The 18,912-nt window shown below is 43.5% G+C and overlaps 1 protein-coding gene across 1 annotated transcript in view; it reads left to right on the top strand.

Moving 5' to 3' along the window:
- ANXA10 (annexin A10) overlaps positions 1 to 13,717 on the top strand; it is a 154,674-nt gene extending 140,957 nt beyond the window's left edge. The window contains exons 11-12 of the mRNA XM_073644296.1: positions 4,560 to 4,682; positions 13,499 to 13,717. Coding sequence (XP_073500397.1) covers positions 4,560 to 4,682; positions 13,499 to 13,567 — 192 coding nt within the window. The 3' untranslated portion in view covers positions 13,568 to 13,717. The remainder of the gene's footprint in view (positions 1 to 4,559; positions 4,683 to 13,498) is intronic.
- Positions 13,718 to 18,912: the final 5,195 nt, after the last annotated feature.

Below are 18,912 nucleotides of genomic sequence, written 5' to 3'. Positions count from 1 at the left end.
TGGCCTCCCATCCCCATCCTGATATGCATGGCCCCCTATCTCTATCCTGATATGCAGGCCCCCCCCATCCCCATGCTGATATGCATGGCCCTCCATCCCCATCCTGATATGCATGGCTCCCCCATCCTCATCCTGGTATCCATGGCCCCCATCCCCATTCTGGTAATAATGGCCCCCCATCCCCATTCTGGTATGCATTGTCCCCATCCACATCCTGGTATGTGTGGCCCCCTCATTCCCATCCTGGTAAGCATGGCCCCCTCATCCCTATACTGGTAAGCATGGTCCCCTCATCACCAATTCAGGTATGCATGGCCCCCTCATCCCCATCCTGTTAAGAATGGCCCCCTCATTCCCAATCCTGGTATGCATGGCACCCCATCCCTATCCTGGTTTGCAAGGCCCCCCATCACTGCACACATGAAAGAAAAACACTTCTACTCATGTTCCTTCCCTGTGCTCCAGCGCTGTGTCCTGTTGCTGATCTCAGTGTGCTAGCAGGGCATGACCTCACTGCCATGTGCCCTCACACTCTGATATCTGCTGCCAGGATAGTCACTCCCCTCTACACCAGGACTATGGGCGTGGAGAGGAGTGAACATTAATTTTCTTTAACAGCACACACTGTTAATCGCAGCCACGGCTTCCGGCTGCAGTTTGGCAATCACATGTGCCTGCTACTAAAGAGAATGAATATTCACTCCTCTCCATGCCCATGGGAGTGGTGAGGAGTGACTATTCATACTCTCTAATAGCGGGCACTCAGGATCGCTGAGCTACTGCAGGAAGCTGGCGGCTGCAACTGACAGTGTGCGCTATTAAGGAGAATGAATATTCACTCCTCTCCACTCCCATGGGCGTGGGGAGGAGTGAATATTCATTCTCCTTAGTAGCAGGCACATGTGATCGCGGCATCAGCAGGCTACGGCTACTGCCTGTGCCCTGTTCCTCCGCCGCCACTCCCCCCCACCACCACCATCCACAGCCGGAATGTATTATCCGGACTATAAGATGCACCTCCCACTTTCCTCCAAGATTTTGGAGGAAAAAAGTGCATCTTATAGTCAGAAAAATACGGTAAATACAGCATTAAAGAATGCAATGTAGTGATAGTGGCATAGCTAGAAGTCATAGGGCCCTATAGCAAAATGAGATGGGGCTCCAATCTTCATTTGTAATTCACCCATTTACAGTAAAACTGTCTTTTATGTCAATGCACTTCTATGTGGTTACTTCTTGAAGAAGAAGTGTGTTATACTTCGTTGAATAAAACCGCATGGTATTATTTCCTGGCATCTGATGTCTTCAATCTTCGGCAGCACCGAAAAACTCCTCAAATCTTTCATCCTATATCTATAATAATGAGAAATGACAGGGAAAAAGTATTGAACACATGAAGAAAGAGAGGTGCAAAAAGCCATGGAAAGTCATGACACAAGCTGAAATCTATCAGTAATTAGAAAGCAATCCTGCCACTTAGTGAAAAATAATAGCAGGTTCAGCTGATGGCCTATAAAAACGTGTCTCATTACCAAGGTGCCTCACAAGAAACATCTCCTGATGGGTTAAACCAGTGAGCTGTCCCAAGATCTTCACAATCCTATTATTGCAAAACATACTAATGGCAATGGTTAGAGAAGAATGTCTGAACAACTGAAGGTCCCAGGGAGCCAAGGACCATCTGTGGAGAGCTACAGAAAGACCTGGAATCAGCAGGTACAAAAATTCAAAGAAAATGATAAGTAATGCACTCAAACTCCATGGCCTGTATGTACACTCACCACGCAAGACTCCATTGCTGAACAAAAAGTATGTTCAAGCACGTTTACCGTTTACTTAACAACATTTAGACAAGCCTGTGAAATACTGAGAGAATATAGTCTGGTCAGATGAGACCAAAATTGAACTCTTTGGATGCCAGAATACACACCATGTTTGAAGGCCAAAAGGCTCTGCATATTACCCCCAAAACACCATACCAACAGGAAAGTTTGGAGGTGGTAACACCATGATGTGGGACTGTGTTTCAGCATATGACACTGGCAAACTTCATATAATTGACGGAAGGATGAATGGACAAATGTACCGAGACATTCTTGATAAAAAATCTGCTGCCATCTAACAGGATGATGAAGATGAAACGAGGGTGGACATTTCAGCAACACAATGTTGCCAAACACATGACCAAGGAAACTCTCAATGGGTTTCAGAGAAAAAAAATAAAGCTGCTAGAATGACCCAGCCAATCACCGGACTTGAGTTCAATAGAAAATTTATGGAAGGAACTAAATCTCAGAGTTCATAGAAGGAGCCCACAGAACCTTCAGGATTTGAAGAGTGTTTGTGTGGAAGAATGGGCCAAAATCACACCTGAGCAATGCATGCGACTAGTTTCTCCATACAGGAGGCACCTTGAAGCTGTCATCACCAAAAGACTTTTGTACGAAGTATAAAATAAATTTCAGTAAGCATGCTTAATACTTTTTCCCTGTATCATTTCTCATTATTACAAGACTTACTTTGTGGATGGATATTGTGGGCATAATTTTTACGGCCCCCGTAAACAAACAAAGTTGAGGGCTGTAGTTACCTGCTTAAAAAATTTTTTGGCTATATAATATTCAAAGCTGAACTATTTATAAATATTATGGGAAATTTGGAGGTTTTTAGGTGCTGACATGGATCTCAGTAAACCCCTTTAAATGGCCCACTTTCAATATAGAGACCATTTTCAACACTCACCTAATAGCCCTTTTACATTACAGCCGTTTTCTATGGATGAATACATAATATGGGGAGCATTTAGGGCACCTACAACACAGAGGGCATTTTCATGACTGTTATACAGACGTGTAGTGTTTCTATAGCAGGCAGAATGAATCACACTTGATCACAGATGGCATTGTGTGTTTACAAAGAGACGTCAGAAAGAAAGAAGAGCTGAGAAAAACAGCGTTGTTGAAAACTCACTGTGGATAAAACTCCAAAGTCTTTAAAAAAACAATCTTCCTATCTAATCACACTTAACAACTATCAGATATTTCCAATATCTTTGTATGTATTGAGAAAAAGGTGACTTGCTAAGTGTCACCCTGCATCACTGAATCAAAGGTTTCAGCTAGTTTTCTGCACAGAAGGTACAAGCTACCTGGAGAAACCAGTACAGTGCACTGCAATTAAAGGCAGCTTGTCACGCTGGGATCTGCCAGCTGTGTGGTATAGAACGGAAGAAGCTAAATAGATTGATAGATAGATGTATGGGACAGATTGGGTGTGACTTGTAGTTTAATTAATGAAATCTGTCTGGGCTTAGGAGTCAAGAAGGCGGGATCCTAATCCGTGATTTCCATCCTCTACTGTATAAGTGTGTAAACAGAGAGAGGTCAATCATTGATTAGCACTGCCCCTTGACCCAGAGTAGGAGCTATGACATGTTGCCCATAGCTTGAACAGCATTTCCAGGCTGACAGGTTCCCATTAAGTACTGGGGCACCACTGAGCACTATGCAAGTATTATCATATGTGCCCAATTACGACATATGCTCTATTATGCACAGAGGAGTTTCTGCTCTAATGGACTTGGTACTACTTTGAATAACATTGAGGACTATTCATTAAAATGACATTTATAAGCGGCCATTTGTAGCTCCCTTCAATTACAACAGTAGAAAGTCTGTAGTGAGTAACTAATTACCTGATCATCAGAGCATTGTTTGCTTTTGTCTTTATTCTTCCCCTGGAAGAAGGTATACGCGAAACACGCTTCGGGGTCTCTCTACTGCCACTCAGGTTATTTACCCAGCTTTGCCTCATGCCTTTGGTTGCTTATGTTATATTATGTACTTTTATGTGTGTAAACTGGTTATCCTTATTGCCTTGTCCGTTTAATACCTGTATTTTTACTATCTCCTATTATGCATAAGAGCATTGTATCATGAAACACTCATTTTTATGGCCACTTGGTCTTAATTTGTATTTTATATATTTTTTCTTTACTATTGGACATTGCACTACATTGTGGCAACTCCGACTTGATGGTATTATATTTTGAAGTGTGATATAAGATAACACAAGTCACTTATTAAACTGTTATTGTCTCCATTTTTGTTAAGTCTACTGGAATGTGGGTCATCTATTTTTATATGGCCACAAAACCTACAGTCATCTATGGTAAATATTAAATACCATCCTCTGCCATCCAATCACTTTGTAACAACATTTGCCACTATTTATTTGACTGCTTAGTCTTTTGGTGGTTTTGGCATACATGTGACATTTGTCTTGATTATTTGCTGGGACACTTGAGTGACGTAGTATCTCAGTACACATTATCCATCCCCCTTTTTCTATTTGTTTTTCTATATATTTTTTGTAATCTAGAAAAAAATATTTCATTTTATCTCTGGGCGTTATACAGTACTTCCATTTCTTTGTAGGTTTTAGTATTCAATAGAAGTGCCCTTTACTCCTTATAGTTCATATGTAGGAATGTAATGTAAAGTTCAGTTTTCTTAGTATGCTGCCATATGTGACCTGGATTTGTCCCTTCTTCTCTTTAGGACTTTGGCTTCCACAATAAAACAGTAATAAGAACCATCATTGCCAGATGTGAAATAGATCTCCTGACTATCAGACAGAGATACAAGGAGAGATATGGAAAAACCCTCTACCATGACATTAAGGTAAATTGAAAAGACATCGGGGTATAATTAGCAATACTGTCTAATTCTTAGGCCTCCTTCACAAGTCTGTGTTTAAAGAATTTGTCCACTACTTGGACAACTCCTTATCATACCCCATGCTTGGCCCCATTAAAATAAAGAAAACCTATACTCACCCCCATGCCGGCGCCATTCCAGCATTGTCGGCACTAGCGGTCCCGGTGTCACGCTAGTTATGGAGAGAACCCAGCGCATAACGACAGGAAAAGGGAAGGGAGCCCTACAACTAGGGAAAGGCAGAGTGGAGATCCCTAAACAGATCTAAACAACAAACTCTGACTTCTATATAGACCACAAATAGGTTCTGCACCTATCGCCGAGCAGGAAGCTTGGCCCTAGCTGACCCCAAGGCCAGGCCCTAGGTAGGGGGCAGGAGGGGTGAGGACCAAGTCAGCCCCACTACCAACTAAAGTACACACAGGGGAAACAAACAGGGGAATACACTTAGCTTCAAGATGACAGTGGAGAAAGCACAGAAACAATCCACAAAGGAACTCCAAAATAATTCTAGCCAACTACTAGAATCCCAAGCCTGAATAGGTATAAAACGTTATCACCAGCGATTCTCTGAGCAATCTGAGTGTATTTATGGACACAGCAAGGAAGTGCTTATTAATGATGAAAAGGTGAGGATACCTCAGGGTCCTAAATGGAGAGGAAACATAAAAGGATCAGAGAGATGTTTATAAGGCCAAATGCATTGACCTTCTACAGCCAGACACCGTATGACTGTCTATCAACCCTGATACACCCGTGACAGTACCCCCCCCCCTTCTAGAAGTGGTCTCTAGACACTCAGGACCAGATCTGGATGAGAGGCATGGAATAAACGAACCAACCTAGAGGCATTCACATCCGATGCTGAAACCTACATCCTTTCCTCTGGACCGTAACCCCTCCAGAGTACCAAGTACTGAAGGGAACGACGCTGAAGATGATAATCCACAATCTTCGATATTTGGAACTCTAAATTGCCATCAACCATGATTGGGGGTAGCGGTAAGGGGGAGGACTCAAGAGGTACCACATACTTCTTGAGCAGAGACCTGTGAAACACATTGCGGTAACTCCAGATGAAACTCTGCTGGGTTAATGACGGCGGTTATTTTATAGGGACCAATAAATCTAGGTCCCAGCTTCCAGGAAGGAACCTTCAGCTTGATATTCCTGGTAGACAAAGACACAAAGTCATTCACACTTAGGTCCGGACCTGGTGAGCGTTTCCTGTCAGCCATATGTTTGTATCTGTCTCCCATGAGTTTCAAATTATTTTGAAACTCCTGCCACACAGAAGAGAGCGACAAAGCAAAATGCTCCTGCTCAGGAACTTCCGAAGCCTCTACACCACTAAAGGTACCAAGCTGCGGATGAAAACTGCATGCACCAAAGAAAGGTGACCAGCCAGTAGACTTGTGGTGACGATTGTTTATAGCAAACTCGGCCAACGGTAAATAAGATGCCTGTAACATACCTGGTGGCGTCCTTGCATAGTGGTCCATCTCCCACTGTGCAAGAGCGCACACTTGATTTCCAGTCCAGACTATCACTTTGGCTTCTTTCCATATGGTCTGCTTTGCTCTCCTCTGTCTGCTTAGGGCGACGCCCGCTGAACTTCCTGTTTCTTGTAGCTGCTGCAGACACACCCCTAATGCGTCCTCAGCCTATTGCTGTCTGTCACCTGGTATTTAACCCAGCTCCTCCCTGGAATCCTCGCCTGAGCATCTTGTTCTGTCAGTTGGCGTCTTGTCACTGATGTGCCAGGTCCTGTCTATGTTTCCTGCCTTGCGGTATCAGTTCCCGTGTCTGAACTGAGTCCTGTCTGTGTATTCTAGCCAGCTGCCTTTCCTGGAGGCTGTATTTCCAGGCCCGTGTGAACACGCTCTTAGCCTGCTCCTTCTGCCCTCTAGGGGCCGTATACCTAGATCTGTTGTCTGTGTCTTTTCCCAGTGTCTGTTCCTGCCCTATCTATCTTCCAGCCTGTTTCCCGTTTCTCTCTACGCCCATATCTTCCCTTTTTCTGCTGAGTCTGAACTCGTACCTAACTCCTGCTCATTGTCACTGTACTTCCGTTTATGAGTTTGTGGTCACTCGCTACTTCACTGCAAGTACCCTGTGGGTATCTGGTTCTGCCTTTCCCTTCCTGTCTGTTCCATGTGAACAGAGCCCTGTCCCCTCTGCTCTGCCTTGCTCGCCGCTCCGGCGGTTCTTGCCTGCTCGGCCTTGCTCACCGCTCCAGACAGTCTCGCTCTGCTCTGAACCTTTGCTCGCTGCTCCGGCAGTCTCGCTCTGCTCTGACCCTTTGCTCGCTGCTCCGGCAGTCTCGCTCTGCTCTGACCCTTTGCTCACTGCTCCGGCAGTCTCGCTCTGCTCTGACCTTTTGCTCGCTGCTCCGGCAGTCTCGCTCTGCTCTGAACCTTTGCTCGCTGCTCCGGCAGTCTCGCTCTGCTCTGAACCTTTGCTCGCTGCTCCGGCAGTCTTGCTCTGCTCTGACCCTTTGCTCGCTGCTCCAGCAGTCTCGCTCTGCTCTGACCCTTTGCTCGCTGCTCCAGCAGTCTCACTCTGCTCTGACCCTTTGCTCGTTGCTCCGGCAGTCTCGCTCTGCTCTGACCCTTTGCTCGCTGCTCCGGCAGTCTCGCTCTGCTCTGACCCTTTGCTCGCTGCTCCGGCAATCTCGCTCTGCTCTGACCCTTTGCTCGCTGCTCCGGCAGTCTCGCTCTGCTCTGACCCTTTGCTCGCTGCTCCGGCAGTCTCGCTCTGCTCTGACCCTTTGCTCGCTGCTCCGGCAGTCTCGCTCTGCTCTGACCCTTTGCTCGCTGCTCCGGCAATCTCGCTCTGCTCTGACCCTTTGCTCGCTGCTCTGGCAGTCTCGCTCTGCTCTGACCCTTTGCTCGCTGCTCCGGCAGTCTCGCTCTGCTCTGACCCTTTGCTCGCTGCTCCGGCAGTCTCGCTCTGCTCTGACCCTTTGCTCGCTGCTCTGGCAGTCTCGCTCTGCTCTGACCCTTTGCTCGCTGCTCCAGGCGGCCTCGTCCTGCTCTACTCTCGCTCACCGCTCCAGGCGGTCTCGTCTTGCTCTGCTCTTGCTCGCCGCTCCGGGCGGCCTCACTCTGCTGTGCTTGTCCACCGCATCTGCGGTTCTGTTCCTGAGTCCCAGTCTGTACTGGGTCCTATCCACTCTGTGCTCCAACCTGTCGTACCTGCCAGTACCTCCCTGCCTGCATGCCAGTCGTGCTTGCCAGCATCCACCCATCTGCATACCTGCCGTGTCAGCCTGTACCCACCAGTCTGTGTGCCAGCCTAACCTGCCTGTTCCTGTATTCCCCGGTGTGGGTCAACAGCCGTGTCTGGGGTCTGACCTGGAGTAGCACCTGGTCCCTCTGCTCGGTCCCTCCTTGGTGCACTGGCGTCGTATGCCGTCGTGCGACCTTGGTCGGATCGGGTGGATACTTAGTTACGCCCCTCCAGGCATTCACTCTCCAGTACGGTCCAGTGGAATCACTACATATACACGCACACGCCAGTCAATCCGGGCGTGTGCATTACAATGCCCAATCCTCCTGGGCAGAAGAAAGAGATAACTGCAACCTCAGTTGAGCACAAAAAGCTTTCCAGAATTTAGAAATAAACTGGGTCCCCCGATCTGACACCACACCAGAAGAAACCCCTTGAAGCTTCACAATCTCATTAATGAATACCTAAGCCAGAATCTTGGCATTCGGAAGTGCCGGTAATGCGATGAAATGTACCATCTTACTGAATCTATCCACAACCACCAAAACCACAGTCTTGCCTGCAGATACTGGTAGGTCAGTAATAAAATCCATGGACAATTGTGTCCATGGTCTACTAGGAATAGGCAGCAGCAGAAGAGACGGACGAGTATGCGATACTTAAGAGCACACAAAAATACAGCAAGCAGACACATGGTCAACCACATCCTGATGCAATCTCGGCCACCAAAAACTACGGGAAAGGAGGTCCACAGTTGCCTTACTACCTGGATGACCAGCAAGTACAGAGTTGTTATGTTACCTAATTACTTTACGGCGCAGATTAGATGGCACAAACAACCTCCCCGAAGGACAGGGTACAAGGCCAAAATGACCACCCCCTTCTGCAAAATAGGGACAGGGTTGTCATGGTCACTACCACCAGGGAAGCACCGGGACAACGCATCAGCCTTGATGTTTTTGACCCCTGGACGGAAAGTGACAAAAAATTGATCCTAGTAAAAAACAAAGTCCATCTAGCCTGCCTAGGGTTGAGACGATTAGCAGACACATGAAAGTCACTGCCTTTTCTTTTTGCTTTGACCACTGATAAAGAATGGCATTCTTAAAGCCTGTGCCATCAAGTTTTGCAGTCTGATTGCTGTCCTCTCCTCTTGTAAATTATGGTAGATATCTTTAAAAGTCTAATACAGAAGAAGGTTGATGAGTATTTGTCCTACAGAATGTCCAATGGCAAATTGATGTCCATAGTGTAGACATATTTAACCCCTTCATCAAAGGGTGATTTTTAATTTTTTGCGCTTCTGTTTTTTCCTCCCCTTCTTCCAAGAGCTGTAACTTTTTTATTTTTAAGCCAACATAGACATATGAGGGTCTGTTTATTTTTTTTTTTTTTGTGGAACTGCGTAATGTTTTGATTGACAAAATGGGAAATAAATTTGAAGTACGGTAAGACTGCAAAAAAAAATGTCGTTCTGCCATTGTTTTAATGGGTTTTGTTCTTCCGATGTTCAATGTGTGATAAAAATGACCCTGCAACATGATTTTCCTTGTCAGTATGACTATAGTAATACCAAACATATTTTTTTATTTTTACCTTCGAAGGAGTTAAGCTATGTAAAGGCTTGCTTTTTGTCACTTTTTATTGATACCTTTTTTAGACAAACATGACTTTTTTGATCTGTATTTATTATTTATACTTTTTTTTGAGCCATGGCAACAAACCCCCCCCCCTGCATTTTTGGGTATTTTGATTTTTTCCTCATTATGGTGTTTACAATTCGGCTTAATTAAAAAATGTTGATAGATCGGACTGTTGATAGATTACGGTTGTGACAATGCCAAATAAGCTTTTTAAAATCTTTTTTACAATTAATGGGGTGATTTAAATTTTTAACAACTTTTATTTTACTTTTTTAGTCCTCTTAGTAGGCTTGAATCCGCAATAACACTACTGTATTGCAGTGTATAAATAAACTAACTTTCTCCTATAAAGTTCAGCCGCAGTATGTTTTTCATATAACATGAGATGTCCATTCTGCAGTCTATTCTGTGGTCCTCAAGGACTGTGCATTACATTGAAAAGATAACCAAGTGATTTAAATGTCCCCCCTCTTTCAGCTTAAAGGGGTTGTGAGGGCAAAATTATAATTTTACTGGTGGCCTGAAATATTAAAAAATAACTAATTAAGTGATACTCACCTAACGGCACTGACCTGAATCCAGCGCAGGCCGCTCCATTTTACCGCAGGGAGTTGTCACCATTCCAGCAGCAGCAGGACCGCTGCAACCTGTGATTGGCTGCTGCGGTCAGGAAAATTCAGCAATGCGTCAACACTGACATCACCGATGATGCGCTGCTGGAGTCACATGACCACGACAGCCAATCACAGTGGTCCTGCTGCAGCTTGAACAGTGCCATCTCTCTTCTGGTGGAAACAGATTATGGAGGGGCCTGCGCTGGAGCAAAGTGAGTATCACTTTGTTATTATTTAATATACTGTCCACCGGTAAAATTTTAGTATAAAGTGTTAGGAAAAAGAACATAACAAGAACCTGTCTAATCCCTTTAAGTCAACACTTTTTGAACTCTTTATATTTTCTCCTATCTGAAAATAATGCTGAGCAATTACACTACGATTTCATGCAGAGAAGATGCCACGACTTAACAAAAGCTTTCACTTTCTCCAGACCTTTCATTCTATGGCTTCCTGCACTGTTTATAGTCAATAATACAAATGCCATATGGTGTTCTCACATATTTAATTTACAATAAAGATGTATTGGTCTCTTTTTTGTCATTCCCTAAAATAAAACATCTCAGTTGCAGCATATTTTAGCCAGAAGGAGTAATAATCCTATTTGGCCATTTTGCAGATATGCAGCACATCGCATAACACAAAATGTCAAATGCTATTAAAACAGCAAATTCAGTTTTCTTTCCATCTAATTAGTAAGACATTGCTACAAACAAAGAAATCCAAATGTCTCTCATGACTTTTTTTATTTGCAAAGAGATGTCATACTGGATATAAAAATCCACAATACATATGCGAGAACCCTGCTAGTTTATCTGAATGGCAGTGCACTGCATATGGCACTACTGATACTTGCTGATCTAGTCATTTCTGCAGTCAGAACTCTCAATAACAAGATAAAACATATTATTTATTGCAGTGAAATATATCATGAAAGACACACCATAGGAAAATCATACTGATAGTTCTATAATTAAAGGGTTTGTTCCGGATGTCTACTAGTTATGTCATTATATCTTTACAACTAAAGCTTAAAGGGAATGTTTAATCAGAAAATAACCTATTGTTTAAATCCGGGGTTCATGTTAAAGGGAACCTGATAGCTCATACATGCTGTCCGATCCACAGGCAGCATGTATCAGCCACTGGCTGTATGATAACAGTCTTGTATGTTTAGCTCTGAAATGCTGCGATGTTTCAGAGAAAAACATAGTTTAATAGCTGCCGTGGACCGAGCCACACGGGTGACAAGCAGATTCCCGGTGGCTTCTCTATGCCTGCTACACTGGAGTAACCCTGTATGCATGTATAGAGAGAGACCTGTTACTCAAAAAGAGCGGATGGGGAGAAGCTAGTTGTGATGCTAGTCACTATTCATGGGCAAGCTGTGAGGCTTGGATAGTCAAGAGGTCCAAGGTCAAATACCAAGAGGGATCGTCAGATACAAAGGGGTAAGACAAAAGGCCTAGTCATGTCACGGTCCAGAGTCAGAATTCCAAGGTCAGAGTGCGTCAAGGCAAAAGGGGCAAAACAAACAGGTAGTCAACAGGAAAGTCCAGGGTCTGGCAACAAAATATCAGAAGTCAGGGAAAAAGGCACAGAGGACAAGCCACACAGAGCTGAAAGCTACAACTGGCAGAGAAGAGAGGCAGACAGACAGCTACATAGCCTGGGAATCACTCCAAACAGGAGACACCTGTAGGAAGCCCAGCATGCCTGGACCCTGATTGGGCGACTCGACTGTCACTCTCCACCCTGACAGCCCAGCACGCTCAAGCCTCAGATTGGACAGCTGAGCTGTTTCTCACAATACTGACATTCCAGCACACCAAAGTCTCAGATTGGACCGCTGAGCTGTCTATCACAATACTGACAGCCCAGCATGCACAAGTATCAGATTGGATGGCTAAGCTGTCTATCACAATACTGACAGCTCAGCACGACCCTGGCCCAGATTGGATAGCTGAACTGCTACTCACCACAATGAGTGGAGGAATCGTGACACTAGTCTCCTGTGTGGCTCAGCCTCCAGCAGCTATTGCATGTATCAGCTGTTGGGTTCCCTAAATGTGTTTTTAAAAAAATGTTGCCATTTTTTTTTCATATTACAATCTTGTCCAGTCTGGCAGTATGGGCGTGTGTGCTGTCCAGCCAAAGTTATCAGCTCCCTGCTCTGTCCAATTGGAGAGCACCACACCCTACAAAGGCTTCCAGCTTGCTGCTGGAAGCTGCCAGATATAGTTTAGTGTTTCCTTGGCTAGGTGTGCGGCTTCTGCTCCTGTTTGGTTTAATGTAGTCCTATTTTGACCCGTCTTGTTTCTGACTATTCTTACGGATCTTGATTTTGTCCTTGATGTCACCTCTTGGCTCTGACCCTGCTTGGTGACCATTTCTGTCACTGGACGACAGTCCTTGGATGGTAGCATTTCACTGGGTCCTATTGTAGGGTATTGGAATTTCTCTGGAGTGGCTTGTGCCAAGTTTGTCCTAGGCAATCCTTTCAGCCTGTGGCCTCAGGCAGACATTACACTAAGCTGATGATGTATTCATGCCATTTTGATGTTTTGATTGACTCTTATTGAATTTTTTTTTCGGTGTTACAATGGTCGAAAAACCGCAATTTTGCCATTTAGATTTTTTTCTCATTACACGGTATACAAAATCGATTTAATTAATTTTATATGCTGATAGATCTGACTTTTACTGAATTGGAGATGTCACACATATGTATTTTTTTTTAATATTTCTTTATCTTTCATGGGGGAAAAAGAGGTAATCCAACCTTCTCTCTTTTTTTTTTTACCTTTCACTGTATTTTGTAGTCCCCTTAGGGGACTTGAACCTGCGATCAGCTGATCATTTGTACTATATTTGGCAATATATATAAAAAAAATCAGTCTTCTATAAATGCCAGCGACAGGCAGATGCCGGCCATCATGGCAACACGTCAGTACCCTGCTATCTGCAGGCAAAGATCCAGGCTCAGCTCCTGAGCCTGCAGCAAAAACAGGGAGCCAACATATGACGTACCATTACATCATATGTTGGTAAGAGGTTAAATTATAGGTTATTTTCTTATGATATATTACCTTTATAGAGATTGTAACAAGTATTAATGCTATCACCTATCCATAAGATAAGTGACAACTTGCTGATTGCTGGGGTTCTAACTAACTTAACTGTTACTAGTATCTGACAACAAAATATAAATAATTTTTACAGTCTGCACTGAAATCATATGAATGAGAATAATGTGAGAAGAAAACTAACCTGATTCTAATTTCCTTTGCAGCACTTTGCTTCAGGACACTATGAGAAAGCCTTGCTCGCGCTCTGTGCAGGTGATGGACAGGACTTCTGAGAGATGGCTCCGGGAGAATGTGAATTGATGACATGAATGATAATAAATTATCACTGACTTGCAGCAGAATATAAATATTCAATCATAACATGTTCATGATCCGATTCTTAACCAATGTGCTAAATAAAGAGTCATCGAAATTCCCATAAATACTAATTTAAGAAAATGTTTTCTTTCTACATAGCAAAAATAGAATAACATGACATGTAATTATGTCTAGTCGACACCGCGTCACACAATGTAAATCAGCCTTCCCTCTGCAAAGCATTTCCTTAACCCCTTACCATCGAATCAAGTTTTGATCTGCTCCATTTCTCAACTCTGATGCCTGATTTTATCTGGTAATAACTTTGGTATAGTTCCGAAGATTGTTTTTTTTCCTAACACTGTGACCCTGATTCATCAAAGCTTTTACATCAGAATTCTGTCATAAAAAGTTTTAAAAAGTTGCAAAATTTTTGCTTAACTCGGAGTTGTGCATACTACATGTTGCTACTTTTGGAGTTTTCACACCAGTTTCGCAGAGCATCACCAAAATAGGTAGAGTTTGGATGGAACAGGGGTGTGAGGCCATAGCTATCCACCTGAAGTTGCATCAACAGGTATATGTTTATGCTACCCGGTGTGCTAGGCAAACATACTGCTTATCGGTGGTTATTTTTCTTCCTGAAAGGACCTGTCTGGCCCGTGGATGTTATCATTACACCTTTTACAGTAGTGTGCAAAAGTTTTAGGCCGGTATGGAAAAAATAATGCAAAGTAAAAATGCTTTAAAAAATTGAAATGTTAATAATTGTTTACTGATATCAAAGAACAAAATGCAAGTAAAGATGAAGGGGAGATTAGAGACAGGTCTACAATTAGCAGAGTAGTTCTGGTTAAGGGATGTATTTTTAGTAATGGTGTTAGGATTGCATGTTTAAAATAGGTGGGAAGGATAACAGAAGAAAGAGAGATAACATTTAATTAGGAAGATAATGATAGCTGGGGAAAGGGACTGGAGGAGGTGGGAGGGAATAGTGGAACTAGTTCAGGACCATAGACAAAATGGTCTCCCAAGGAAACAGTGCAGTAGTTGAAAGACACCTCATGCCTACTTCCCTTCAAAATTGGTAGATGTCCAGTGGTGCCATCAGCTCAGAAATAGCAGCAACCAGTGGGACCCAGCTGCACCCATCTACTGTTCAGAGAAGTTTGGCCAGAAGTAGTCTTCATGGAAAAATTGCAACAAAGTACCCTTGTGAAGTCTAATTATAATAAAGTAGGAACTCAAATATAACAATGCAACACTAGGATAACAGACTGAATGAAGCCCAAGATACAAGAGACAAGAGGGTATTTTATCATAAAATAATCTTTATTGACAATAGTAAACATACTAAAAGTAGTATAAGTAGAAAATCAGACTGCAGCTAAACATGCAAGGTATAGCAAACATAATCAAATGGCAAAGTATTAACCAAGAATCAACAATAAGAGTAGCTAGTAAGTAATCAACTAAATAAAACAAATGATTACTTAGATGGATAAGAAGTTATAGTAATGTAGGTACTGATCCAATTAGCCAAATGAAAGGTAGGAGGCGCTAGTAGGCTGGTCACTGGTCAGCAGCGAATAAAGAGACACAAACCACTATGTGTCAGGGGATAGTACCAATACAAGTAGGAGTATAATTCGCGCTTGGGTAGTGGGAAAAGGGAAATTAGGGAGATACCAATGAGAAGGCGTTACTAAGGACTAGTCGTAGATTGGATAAAAATTAAATGAGCTTTATTTGGAATAAATAGATAAAAAGTATTAAAAACATTAAAAGTTGATGAAGTCTCCGAACCAGAGGCCAGTATATCTTAGAGAATAGAAGTAACTTATTTTGATAGAAGATGATCCTTAACGTGGTCCAGAGGTGTAAAACCTGTGGAAAAGGGTAAGGGGGGTTAGTTTAGTGGGATTCTATAATAAGGTCTAGATGAGATAGATGGTAACCAATGTACCTGTTATAGGGTCCTTGTTCTTATTTCTGCACTGGTGGATAGGTACCATGGACTATGGACTGCTAGGTAGGTGATCTTATTCCGTGGTGGGAGCACCAACGGGGCTAAATAATAGGTATGGAGGATAAATTAAAATAGAAAGGTGCTGTAAAGTAAATGGAATAAGTAGAATGAATGTACCTATTGTAATCCGGCGGATATTAGTTTCGGGTAAGAAGAGGTCCAGGGGCTCTGGGCTTCCTGTAGAACTGGGGTCCTCAATAATCACTTTATTCTACCTACGGTGCGAAGGTAGAGAGTAGGTAAAAAACTATTTTTGCCCTGGTGGGGGCTATAATTAGGTAGTAAATAGTTACCTGATGATGCAGGTGTGCTCCAGTAGGTGACCTGTAGCAGTCAAGGGGAGGTCTGGTGGGTCTCATACAGTGGTGGCCCTGTACGTCCTGGTGGTTATGACAAATATACCTGTAGTGAGGTAAGTCACATGGGTCAGGTGAAGCAAGATGTCAACCAAGTCAAGGTAGGAGAATCCTTAATAGGTATACCTTGTCAGGGGAGTTTGTTTATGGCACGGTGGTTCCCCTAGGTCCTAGAGCCGGTCGGTGCCAGATAGGAGAATAAAATGGTAGGGGTAGCCTCTATGTATAGATAGGCCTGGTTCTAGGAGAGAACCGGCCGGTTAATCAATATAGGGTAAAGCTGTGTATGTTGACGAAGCAGCGCAACGTCCAGTTACTCACAGTTGGAGAGGTCTCCGTGGATCTAAATAGGACAGTAGTCCCAGGGTCGGTGGCGTCCTGTCGGCAGGTACCGTGACTGGTATCCGGAACGAGAGCGGAGTCCCGGCCGGTGACTTCCGCTTCTCGCGTGATCTCGGATAGGGAAAGCGCGCACTTCCTGCAGAAAGCGCGCGAGACTTGTGTGACGCGCTGACACGTAACACACAGGATGCAGCGGTCTCTTAGCGCTAGTGTGAGCTGGGATAGGACGGGTCCTACGCGTTTCGAAAGATTCGTCTTTCTTCCTCAGGGATAGCCCTAACCAGTATTAGTGCCCTTATATACTCTAGTCGGGAATGGTCTTGATAACTACCTGTCAGTCATGTGCATGTTTACTGAACACGCACAGGTCTGTCAGTCATTAAATGCAAACAGCTCGATGTCACTATTTAACCCTTTGAGTTTAAGGGTGTTTAGTTGGAATATCCACTTACTTTCTGTTCTGGACATAGTATTAATAAAATTACCAGCTCTCCAGTGTGTTGGTACAATCTGGATACCTGTGATTTGGGTCCCATTTATGCATCCATTATGTTTTTCCATGTAATGCTTGGAGAGCGGGTGTTCCTTATATTTGTTTTTTATGTTCCTTAGATGTTCGTTTATTCGGACATTCATAGGTCTTTTAGTTCGCCCTACATACATCTTTTGGCAAGGGCATGTCAGACCGTATATTACTCCTGTGCTTGTGCAGGTGATAAAGTCCTTAATGGGGTATGTTTCAGCTCCATGGTTGACAGTACTTTGTTTGCAGGTTTTTACCATTCTGCACATTTTACATTTTTTACAAGGAAAAAAACCTTTAATTTTTTGTTTAAAAGGGGTGTATATTTGATTGTTTAATGAAAAATTATTTGTTGTTGCTGCTAATATGTTTCTTAGATTCCGTGCCTTTTTATATATAAATTGGGGTTTGTCAGGTATCTGGTCTCCGATTATTTTGTCATCCCTGAGTATGTGCCAATGTTTCCCCACGATTTTTCTGAATAGATGGATATTGGAGCAATATGGTGTGATGATCGGAATGTTAAGCTGTTCACTATCATACTGTGGTTTTTTATTGGTATTTCTGGATGGGTTCAAAAGGGTTTCCCGTGGTATTTGGGCTACGGAATCTACTATTTCATTAAGAAATTTAGCATTATATCCTTTCTCAAGGAACTTTCTTGTCAGTTGATCAGCCTCTTTTCTTTTAGTAGATTCCGTAGCCCAGAGTACATAAGGGCACTAATACTGGGTAGGACTATCCCTGAGGAAGAAAGACGAATCTTTCGAAACGCGTAGGACCCGTCCTATCCCAGCTCACACTAGCGCTAAGAGACCGCTGCATCCTGTGTGTTACGTGTCAGCGCGTCACACAAGTCTCGCGCACTTTCTGCAGGAAGTGCGCGCTTTCCCTATCCGAGAGCCGGGACTCCGCTCTCGTTCCGGATACCAGTCACGGTACCTGCCGACAGGACGCCACCGACCCTGGGACTACTGTCCTATTTAGATCCACGGAGACCTCTCCAACTGTGAGTAACTGGACGTTGCGCTGCTTCGTCAACATACACAGCTTTACCCTATATTGATTAACCGGCCGGTTCTCTCCTAGAACCAGGCCTATCTATACATAGAGGCTACCCCTACCATTTTATTCTTCTATCTGGCACCAACCGGCTCTAGGACCTAGGGGAACCACCGTGCCATAAACAAACTCCCCTGACAAGGTATACCTATTAAGGATTCTCCTACCTTGACTTGGTTGACATCTTGCTTCACCTGACCCATGTGACTTACCTCACTACAGGTATATTTGTCATAACCACCAGGACGTACAGGGCCACCACAGTATGAGACCCACCAGACCTCCCCTTGACTGCTACAGGTCACCTACTGGAGCACACCTGCATCATCAGGTAACTATTTACTACCTAATTATAGCCCCCACCAGGGCAAAATCGTTTTTTACCTACTCTCTACCTTCGCACCGTAGGTAGAATAAAGTGATTATTGAGGACCCCAGTTCTACAGGAAGCCCAGAGACCCTGGACCTCTTCTTACCCGAAACTAATTTCCGCCCGGATTACAATAGGTACATTCATTCTATTTATTCCATTTACTTTACAGCACCTTTCTATTTAAATTTATCCTCCATATCTATTATTTAGCCCCGTTGGTTCTCCCACCACGGAATAAGATCACCTACCTAGCAGTCCATAGTCCATGGTACCTATCCACCAGTGCAGAAATAAGAACAAGGACCCTATAACAGGTACATTGGTTACTATCTATCTCATCTAGACCTTATTATAGAATCACACTAAACTAACCCCCCTTACCCTTTTCCACAGGTTTTACACCTCTGGACCACGTTAAGGATCATCTTCTATCAAAATAAGTTACTTCTATTCTCTAAGATATACTGGCCTCTGGTTCGGAGACTTCATCAACTTTTAATGTTTTTAATACTTTTTATCTATTTATTCCAAATAAAGCTCATTTAATTTTTATCCAATCTACGACTAGTCCATAGTAACGCCTTCTCATTGGTATCTCCCTAATTTCCCTTTTCCCACTACCCAAGCGCGAATTA

This window comes from Phyllobates terribilis, unplaced genomic scaffold, assembly GCF_046119375.1.
Source record: "Phyllobates terribilis strain yellow unplaced genomic scaffold, ASM4611937v1 Scaffold_1__5_contigs__length_1240528914, whole genome shotgun sequence".
In the NCBI taxonomy this organism is placed as follows: Eukaryota; Metazoa; Chordata; class Amphibia; order Anura; family Dendrobatidae; genus Phyllobates; species Phyllobates terribilis.
The sequence above is the reverse complement of the archived record's forward strand: the minus strand, read 5'-3'. Positions and strand labels throughout refer to the sequence as shown.